At 32.1% G+C, this 12,101-nt stretch overlaps 2 protein-coding genes across 2 annotated transcripts; both read left to right on the plus strand.

The window, feature by feature from the left end:
• The first annotated feature begins 6,906 nt into the window (after window positions 1-6,906).
• LOC138326847 (integumentary mucin A.1-like) lies at window positions 6,907-7,353 on the plus strand. The gene has a single exon (XM_069272843.1). It carries the CDS (start codon window positions 6,907-6,909, stop codon window positions 7,351-7,353), a length of 447 nt encoding a protein of 148 aa, XP_069128944.1.
• A 2,454-nt stretch (window positions 7,354-9,807) lies between these two features.
• LOC138326849 (mucin-2-like) lies at window positions 9,808-11,974 on the plus strand. Its single transcript, XM_069272844.1, has 2 exons — window positions 9,808-10,778; window positions 10,939-11,974. The coding sequence occupies exons 1-2, from the start codon at window positions 9,808-9,810 to the stop codon at window positions 11,972-11,974; spliced, it is 2,007 nt and encodes a 668-aa protein (XP_069128945.1).
• The last annotated feature ends 127 nt before the right edge of the window (window positions 11,975-12,101 follow it).

Consider the following 12,101-nt stretch of genomic DNA (forward strand, 5'->3'; position numbering starts at 1 on the left):
CCGATACTTTTGGTTATTTGTAGTTTATATTTACTGTCTATGTAGATTACATGTTACATTTACCGATACTTTTTGGTTATTTGTAGTCTATATTTACTGTCTATGTAGATTACATGTTACATTTACCGATACTTTTTGGTTATTTGTAGTCTATATTTACTGTCTATGTAGATTACATGTTACATTTACCGATACTTTTTGGTTATTTGTAGTTTTATATTAACTGTCTATGTAGATTACATGTTACATTTACCGATACTTTTTGGTTATTTGTAGTTTATATTAACTGTCTATGTAGATTACATGTTACATTTACCGATACTTTTTGGTTATTTGTAGTTTATATTTACTGTCTATGTAGATTACATGTTACATTTACCGATACTTTTTGGTTATATGTAGTTTATATTTACTGTCTATGTAGATTACATATTACATTTACCGATACTTTTTGGTTATTTGTAGTCTATATTTACTGTCTATGTAGATTACATGTTACATTTACCGATACTTTTTGGTTATTTGTAGTTTATATTTACTGTCTATATGTAGATTACATATTACATTTACCGATACTTTTTGGTTATTTGTAGTTTATATTAACTGTCTATGTAGATTACATGTTACATTTACCGATACTTTTTGGTTATTTGTAGTTTATATTAACTGTCTATGTAGATTACATGTTACATTTACCGATACTTTTTGGTTATTTGTAGTTTATATTTACTGTCTATGTAGATTAATGTTACATTTACCGATACTTTTTGGTTATTTGTAGTTTATATTAACTGTCTATGTAGATTACATGTTACATTTACCGATACTTTTTGGTTATTTGTAGTTTATATTAACTGTCTATGTAGATTACATGTTACATTTACCGATACTTTTTGGTTATTTGTAGTTTATATTAACTGTCTATGTAGATTACATGTTACATTTACCGATACTTTTTGGTTATTTGTAGTTTATATTAACTGTCTATGTAGATTACATGTTACATTTACCGATACTTTTTGGTTATTTGTAGTTTATATTAACTGTCTATGTAGATTACATGTTACATTTACCGATACTTTTTGGTTATTTGTAGTTTTATATTAACTGTCTATGTAGATTACATGTTACATTTACCGATACTTTTTGGTTATTTGTAGTTTATATTAACTGTCTATGTAGATTACATGTTACATTTACCGATACTTTTTGGTTATTTGTAGTTTATATTTACTGTCTATGTAGATTACATGTTACATTTACCGATACTTTTTGGTTATTTGTAGTTTATATTAACTGTCTATGTAGATTACATGTTACATTTACCGATACTTTTTGGTTATTTGTAGTTTATATTAACTGTCTATGTAGATTACATGTTACATTTACCGATACTTTTTGGTTATTTGTAGTTTATATTAACTGTCTATGTAGATTACATGTTACATTTACCGATACTTTTTGGTTATTTGTAGTTTATATTTAACTGTCTATGTAGATTACATGTTACATTTACCGATACTTTTTGGTTATTTGTAGTTTATATTAACTGTCTATGTAGATTACATGTTACATTTACCGATACTTTTTGGTTATTTGTAGTTTATATTAACTGTCTATGTAGATTACATGTTACATTTACCGATACTTTTGGTTATTTGTAGTTTATATTTAACTGTCTATGTAGATTACATGTTACATTTACCGATACTTTTTGGTTATTTGTAGTTTATATTAACTGTCTATGTAGATTACATGTTACATTTACCGATACTTTTTGGTTATTTGTAGTTTATATTAACTGTCTATGTAGATTACATGTTACATTTACCGATACTTTTTGGTTATTTGTAGTTTATATTAACTGTCTATGTAGATTACATGTTACATTTACCGATACTTTTTGGTTATTTGTAGTTTATATTAACTGTCTATGTAGATTACATGTTACATTTACCGATACTTTTTGGTTATTTGTAGTTTATATTAACTGTCTATGTAGATTACATGTTACATTTACCGATACTTTTTGGTTATTTGTAGTTTATATTTACTGTCTATGTAGATTACATGTTACATTTACCGATACTTTTTGGTTATTTGTAGTTTATATTACTGTCTATGTAGTTTACATGTTACATTTACCGATACTTTTTGGTTATTTGTAGTTTATATTTACTGTCTATGTAGATTACATGTTACATTTACCGATACTTTTTGGTTATTTGTAGTTTATATTTACTGTCTATGTAGATTACATGTTACATTTACCGATACTTTTGGTTATTTGTAGTTTATATTACTGTCTATGTAGATTACATGTTACATTTACCGATACTTTTTGGTTATTTGTAGTTTATATTTACTGTCTATGTAGATTACATGTTACATTTACCGATACTTTTTGGTTATTTGTAGTTTATATTTACTGTCTATGTAGATTACATGTTACATTTACCGATACTTTTTGGTTATTTGTAGTTTATATTTACTGTCTATGTAGTTTACATGTTACATTTACCGATACTTTTTGGTTATTTGTAGTTTATATTTACTGTCTATGTAGTTTACATGTTACATTTACCGATACTTTTTGGTTATTTGTAGTTTATATTTACTGTCTATGTAGATTACATGTTACATTTACCGATACTTTTTGGTTATTTGTAGTTTATATTTACTGTCTATGTAGATTACATGTTACATTTACCGATACTTTTTGGTTATTTGTAGTTTATATTAACTGTCTATGTAGATTACATGTTACATTTACCGATACTTTTTGGTTATTTGTAGTTTATATTAACTGTCTATGTAGATTACATGTTACATTTACCGATACTTTTTGGTTATTTGTAGTTTATATATTAACTGTCTATGTAGATTACATGTTACATTTACCGATACTTTTTGGTTATTTGTAGTTTATATTTACTGTCTATGTAGATTACATGTTACATTTACCGATACTTTTTGGTTATTTGTAGTTTATATTTACTGTCTATGTAGTTTACATGTTACATTTACCGATACTTTTTGGTTATTTGTAGTTTATATTAACTGTCTATGTAGATTACATGTTACATTTACCGATACTTTTTGGTTTATTTGTAGTTTATATTTACTGTCTATGTAGATTACATGTTACATTTACCGATACTTTTTGGTTATTTGTAGTTTATATTTACTGTCTATGTAGATTACATGTTACATTTACCGATACTTTTTGGTTATTTGTAGTTTATATTTACTGTCTATGTAGATTACATGTTACATTTACCGATACTTTTTGGTTATTTGTAGTTTATATTTACTGTCTATGTAGATTACATGTTACATTTATTGATACTTTTTGGTTATTTGTAGTTTATATTTACTGTCTATGTAGATTACATGTTACATTTACCGATACTTTTTGGTTATTTGTAGTTTATATTTACTGTCTATGTAGATTACATGTTACATTTTCCGATACTTTTTGGTTATTTGTAGTTTATATTTACTGTCTATATAATTACATGTTACATTTACCGATACTTTTTGGTTATTTGTAGTTTATATTAACTGTCTATGTAGATTACATGTTACATTTATTGATACTTTTTGGTTATTTGTAGTTTATATTTACTGTCTATGTAGATTACATATTACATTTACCGATACTGTTTGGTTATTTGTAGTTTATATTACCTGTCTATGTAGATTACATGTTAAATTTACCGATACTTTTTGGTTATTTGTAGTTTATATTGACTGTCTATGTAGTTTACATGTTACATTTATTGATACTTTTTGGTTATTTGTAGTTTATATTTACTGTCTATGTAGATTACATGTTACATTTACCGATACTTTTTGGTTATTTGTAGATTATATCTACTGTCTATGTAGATTAATGTTACATTTACCGATACTTTTTGGTTATTTGTAGTTTATATTAACTGTCTATGTAGATTACATGTTACATTTATTGATACTTTTTGGTTATTTGTAGTTTATATTAACTGTCTATGTAGTTTACATGTTACATTTACCGATACTTTTTGGTTATTTGTAGTTTATATTAACTGTCTATGTAGATTATATGTTACATTTACCGACACGTTTTGGTTATTTGTAGTTTATATTTACTGTCTATGTAGATTAATGTTACATTTACCGATACTTTTTGGTTATTTGTAGTTTATATTAACTGTCTATGTAGATTACATGTTACATTTATTGATACTTTTTGGTTATTTGTAGTTTATATTTACTGTCTATGTAGATTACATATTACATTTACCGATACTGTTTGGTTATTTGTAGTTTATATTACCTGTGTATGTAGATTACATGTTAAATTTACCGATACTTTTTGGTTATTTGTAGTTTATATTAACTGTATATGTAGATTACATATTACATTTACCGATACTTTTAGGTGAAATGGTTGAAAGTAAACCCACATAATTTAATGTATGTATTTAAAAGAATCACATCAGTGTTTAACTTAATACGAAAACTAGTTATCAATAAGCCTTATCCTTTATACGTTTTCGGTATCGATGTACAGTTTTATTAAGGGTTAAGAACAAAACAGAAGGGGAAAAGTGCGTTTCTCGCTCTATTTTGTTCAGTCTTATCGGCAAAAGAGAGTATAAAGAGGGAGATGGTAGTGTTCTTACGTTGATTTAATGAACAAGGCACCAACTTACTTTATAAAGTCAATATGTAATTCTTTTTGTTTTAAAATAAGACAGCATCATTATAAACACTGCTTATTTATTTATATCTTTGTTTCTTTCTTTATCTGAACAGGCTACTACGACTACGGTATATCAACACAAACAGCCATTACTGCTACAGAGTCTTCAGGTGAATAAAGCTAAAAAAAATAATGTATGTTCACCGTAAAATCTCTATTACTGCGAAAGAATTAGGCAATCAGAAAGTCGGATTCAGTATGAAAACAAGTAAAAATTGATTATTATGATAGAAAGTATATAAACCAGAAAACTGGAAAGTATGCAGAATCGATATATAGTGTAACTTTGGGTAGATTTGGTATAAATTGCCTTAAATATCAGTGCAACTGAGCCATATTGTTGTTTTCTTTCTGTTTCGTAAATATCATTTACATGGGGTACTACTATTTTAAATACATTACAGTTTTACCACCACTAATACATTATTTCCCACCTTTACTTGTTTGACAGCTTCGACCTTAGATAGTTCCTTTTACCAGTGGATTCACTAAAGCGGAAAATTACATTACACAAACTACCATTACCTTCACTACCATTAACACTTTTAAACGGACCATTACTAACACTTATACTACCAATAACCACGATTACTACTACCAATTACCCAACACTCAATACTGACCATAACCAACTACTAAATTACTCGTATTATACCACCACTATGCTACTTCATAACCCACCACTAATATCTTACCATTTTCACTAACACTAAATAACTACCATTACCACCACCTAATCACTACCATTATACTACCATTAATACCACCACTTAACACTAACATTACCACCCACATTATACTAACCATTACCACTTACCATTACCCAACCACCTTACTACGACAATACCACCTAAAACTACCATATACCACCACTAATACTACCATTTAACACCACTAATACCATTTACCAACCTGACCATAAATACTATAATGTATCCACTACCATTAACCACCAACTACATACCAACCATTCACTACCACAAATACTACCATTACCACCACAAAATACAACCATTCCCATACTACCATTCCCACCACGTATACTACCATTACCACCAATTACCACCAACTACTTACCCATTACCACCACTAATACTACTAATACAAACTACACATACCACATTACATCCGCCACTAATAACTACCATTACCTCTACTGATTTACTACCCATTACCACTACCATTACCACCACTAACCACCATACTACCAATTTACAACCACCACTAATACTACCATTACCACAACCTAATACCACCAACTAATACAACCATTTACCAACACTAATACTACTATAACCACCACTAATACTATCATTACCACTACCCACTACCATTACCACCACTAATACTACCATTACCAATACTAATACTACCATTACCAACACTAATACTACTATACCCACTAATGCTACCATTACCACCATTACCACCACTAATACTACCATTATCACTACCATTACCACCACTAATACTACGATTACCACCACCAATACTACCATTACCACCACAACAAATACTACCATTTCCACTACCATTACCACCACTAATACAATGTACAACCATTCTCACTACCATTGCCACTACCATTACCACTACTAATACTACCATTCCCTCTACAATTACCTCCTTTAATACTACCATTATAACTACTGTTACCACTACCATTACCAGAACACTTACTACCTTTGATTTAACCATTTCCACTATTATAAGCAACACTAAAACTACCTTTACCACTACCATTACCACCTCTAATACTACCATTCCCACCACATATACGACAATTTCCATTACCATTACATCTACCATAAACCACTATCATTACCACTACCATTACCACCACTAATACTACCATCACTAACGCAAATATTACCATTACCAAAACTAATACTACCATTACCACTACCATTACCACCACTTATACGACCATTACCACCACTAATACTACCAATACCACTACCATTACTAACACTAATACTACCATTACCACCATTAATACTACCATTACCACCACTAATACTACCATTTCCACCACTAATACTATCATTACCACTACCATTACCACAACTAAAACTACCATTACCACTACTCATACAACCATTCTCACTACCATTCCTACCACTAATACTACCATTACCAACAATAATACTACCATTCTCATGACCATTCCCACCACGTATACTACCATTACCACTACCATTACCACAACTAAAACTACCATTACCACCACTAATACTACTATCACTAACACAAATATTACCATTACCAACACTAATACTACTATTATCACTACCATTACCACCACTAATACTACCATCACTAACACAAATATTACCATTACCAAAACTAATACTACCATTACCACTACCATTACCACCACTTATACGACCATTACCACCACTAATACTACCAATACCACTACCATTACCACCACTAATACTACCATTACCGCTACAGATACTACCATTACCACTACCATTACCACCACTAATATTACCATTACCACCACTAATACTACCATTACCAAACCTAATACTACCATTCCCACTACCATTACCACCACTTATACTACCATTACCACCACTAATATACTACCATACCACTAACATTACCACCACTAATACTACTAATACTACCACACAAATACTACCATTACCACTATCATTACCGCCACTAATAATAATACCATTACCACCACTGATACTACCATTAACACCACAAATACTACCATTTCCACTACCATTACCACCACTAATACAATGTACAACCATTCTCACTACCATTGCCACTACCATTACCACTAATAATACTACCATTCCCTCTACAATTACCTCCTTTAATACTACCATTATAACTACTGTTACCACTACCATTACCAGAACACTTACTACCTTTGATTTAACCATTTCCACTATTATAAGCAACACTAAAACTACCTTTAACCACTACCATTACCACATCTAATACTACAATTCCCACCACATATACGACAATTTCCATTACCATTACATCTACCATAACCACTATCATTACCACTACCATTACACCACCACCACTTATACTACCATTCCCACCACTAATACTACCATTCCCACCACTAATACTACCATAAACACTAGCATTACATCTACCATAACCACTATCATTACCACTACTATTACGACCACTAATACTACCATTACCACCAGTGATACCACCATTTAACACTACCATTCCCACCACAAATACTACCATTACCACTATCATTACCAACACTAATACTACCATTACCACCACTAATACTACCATAACCACCATACTAACACTACCATTACCACCACAAAGACTATCGTTACCGCTATCATTACCACCACTAATACTACCATTACCAACACTAATACTACCATTACCAACACTGATACTACTATTACCAACACTAATACTATCATTAACACCACTAATACTATCATTACCACCACTAATACTACCATTACCACCACTAACACTACCATCACTAACACTAATACTACCATTACCAACAATAATACTACCATTACCAACACTAATATTACTCATAACACAAATGCTACCATTACCACCACTAATGCTACCATTACTAAACACTAATGCTACCATCCCACTACTAACACTAATACTACCATTACCACCATTAATACTATCATTACAACCACTAATACTATCATTACCACTATCATTACCACCACTAATACTACAATTACCACTACAAATACTACCATTGCCACTGCACATACTACCATTCTCACTACCATTCCCACAAATAATACTACCATTACCACTACTCATACTACCATTCTCACTACCACTAATTCCTACCACTAATATTACCATCACTAACACAAATATTACCATTACCACCACTAATACTACCATTTCCAAAATAATACTACCATTCCCACTACCATTACCACCACTAATATTACCATAACCACCACTAATACTACCAATACCAAAACTAATACTACCATTCCCAATACCGTTACCACCACTAATACTACCATTACCACCACTAATACTACTATTACCACCACTAATACTACCATTACCACCACTAATACTACTATAACCACCATTAACACTACCATTCCCACCACAAATACTATCGTTACCACTATCATTACCACCACTAATACTACCATTACCAACACTAATACTACTATTACCACCACTAATACTACCATTACCACCACCAATACTATCATTATCACTACCATTACCACCACTAATACTACCATTACCACTACCATTACCACCACTAATACTACCATTACCACTACCATTACCACCACTGATACTACCATTACCACCTTAAATACTACCATTTCCACTACCATTACCACCACTAATACAATGTACAACCATTCTCACTACCATTGCCACTACCATTACCACTACTAATACTACCATTCCCTCTACAATTACCTCCTTTAATACTACCATTATAACTACTGTTACCACTACCATTACCAGAACACTTACCACCTATGATTTTACCATTTCCACTATTATTAGCAACACTAAAACTACCTTAACCACTACCATTACCACCTCTAATACTACAATTCCCACCACATATACGACAATTTCCATTACCATTACATCTACCATAACCACTACCATTACCACTACCATTCCCACCACTAATACTACCATTCCCACCACTAATACTACCATTCCCACCACTAATACTACCATTCCCACCACTAATACTACCATTAACACTAGCATTACATCTACCATAACCACTATCCTTACCACTACTATTACGACCACTAATACTACCATTACCACCAGTGATACCACCATTAACACTACCATTCCCACCACAAATACTATCGTTACCACTATCATTACCACCACTAATACTACCATTACCACCACTAATACTACCATTACCAACACTGATACTACTATTACCACCACCACTAATACTACCATTACCACCACTAATACTATCATTATCACTACCATTACCACCACTAATACTACCATTACCAACAATAATACTACCATTACCAACACTAATACTATTATAACCACTAATGCTACCATTACCACCACTAATACTATCATTACTAACACTAATACTACCATTACCACCATTAATACTACCATTACAACCACTAATACTATCATTACCACTATTCATACTACCATTCTCACTACCATTCCTACCACTAATATTACCATCACTAACACAAATATTACCATTACCACCACTAATACTACCATTACCAAAAACTAATACTACCATTCCCACTACCATTACCACCACTAATACTACCATAACAACCACTAATACTACTAATACCAAAACTAATACTACCATTCCCAACACTAATACAACCATTACCACCATTAATACTACCTTTACCACCACTAATACTATTATTTTCACCATTAATACTACCATTCCCACTACCATTACCACCACTAATACTACCATTACCACTACAAATACTACCATTACCACCACTAATATTACCACCACTAATACTACCATTACCACTACAAATACTACCATTACCACCACTAATATTACCACCACTAATACTACCATTACCACTATCATTACCCCCACTAAAGCTGCCATTAGCACCACTAATACTACAATTCTCAACACTAATACTACCATTACCACTACCATTACCACCACTAATACTACCATAACCTCCACTAATACTACCATTCCCACCACTATTACCACCAATAATACTACCATTAGCACTACAAATACTACCATTACCACCACTAATATTACCAATACCACTAACATTACCACCACTAATACTACCAATACCACTAAAATTACCACCACTAATACTACCAATACCACTACAAATACTACCATTACCACTATCATTACCGCCACTAATACTACCATTACCACTACCATTACCACCACTAATACTACCATTACCACTACCATTACCACTACCATTACCACCACTGATACTACCATTACCACCACAAATACTACCATTTCCACTACCATTACCACCACTAATACAATGTACTACCATTCTAACTACCATTGCCACTACCATTACCACTACTTATACTACCATTCCCTCTACAATTACCTCCTTTAATACTACCATTATAACTACTCTTACCACTACCATTACCAGAACACTTACCACTTATGATTTTACCATTCACACTAATATTAGCACCACTAAAACTACCATTACCAATACCATTACCACCACTAATACTACAATTCCCTCCACAAATACTACCATTCCCATTACCATTACATCTACCATAGCCACTATCATTACCACTACCATTACCACCACTAATACTACTACCATTCCCACTACCATTACATCTACCATAACCACTACCATTCCCACCACAAATACTACCATTCCTACTACCATTACATCTACCATAACCACTACCATTCCCACTACCATTACCACCACAAATACTACCATTCCCACTACCATTACCACCACTAATACTACCTTTACCACTACTATTACCACCACTAATACTACCATTAACATCACTAATACTACCATTCCCACTACCATTTCATGTACCATAACCACTACCATTCCCACCACAAATACTATCATTCCTACTACCATTACATCTACCATTACCACTACCATTACCACCACTAATACTACCATTATCACCACTAATACTACCATTACCACTACCATTACCACCACTAATACTACCATTACTACTACCATTACCACTACTATTACTACTATTGCCACCACTAATACTACCAATACCACCACTAATACTACCATTACCACCACTAATACTTCCATCACCACTACCATCACCACCACTAATACTACCATTACCACTACCATTACATCTACCATTACCACCACTAATACCACCATTACCGCTACCATTACCACCACTAATACCACCATTACCACTACCATTACATCTACCATTACCACCACTAATACCACCATTACCGCTACCATTACCACCACTAATACCACCATTACCACTACCATTACATCTACCATTACCACCACTAATACCACCATTACCGCTACCATTACCACCACTAATACCACCATTCCCACCACAAATACTACCATTACCACTACCATTTCCACTACTGCACCACTATCAACACCATCACATATACTACCGTTCATCTCACCATGCTACAGGCCAAATATCATTAACCTGGGTCTTTTGTCTATTGAGAAGAAGTCATTTTAATAAAACGTTTACGAACGATTGACGAAGCATGACGACAATAGGTCATTTGCATACTTAACGCTGAGGTAACTCGGAATTTGTCATTTTTTATCAAAACATCATTTAAAATTCTATATTATATCATATA

The sequence above is a fragment of the Argopecten irradians genome, chromosome 7, assembly GCF_041381155.1.
Source record: "Argopecten irradians isolate NY chromosome 7, Ai_NY, whole genome shotgun sequence".
Lineage (NCBI taxonomy): Eukaryota > Metazoa > Mollusca > Bivalvia > Pectinida > Pectinidae > Argopecten > Argopecten irradians.

Bases quoted from the DNA above. Each gene is read 5' to 3' on its own strand.
- LOC138326847 (XM_069272843.1), top strand. From the start codon at position 6,907: ATGACCATTCCCACCACGTATACTACCATTACCACTACCATTACCACA.
- LOC138326849 (XM_069272844.1), top strand. From the start codon at position 9,808: ATGCTACCATTACCACCACTAATACTATCATTACTAACACTAATACTA. The intron at 10,779-10,938 runs GTACTACCATTC...CACTAATATTAG, and splicing joins ATTACCACCACTAATACAAT to CACCACTAAAACTACCATTA.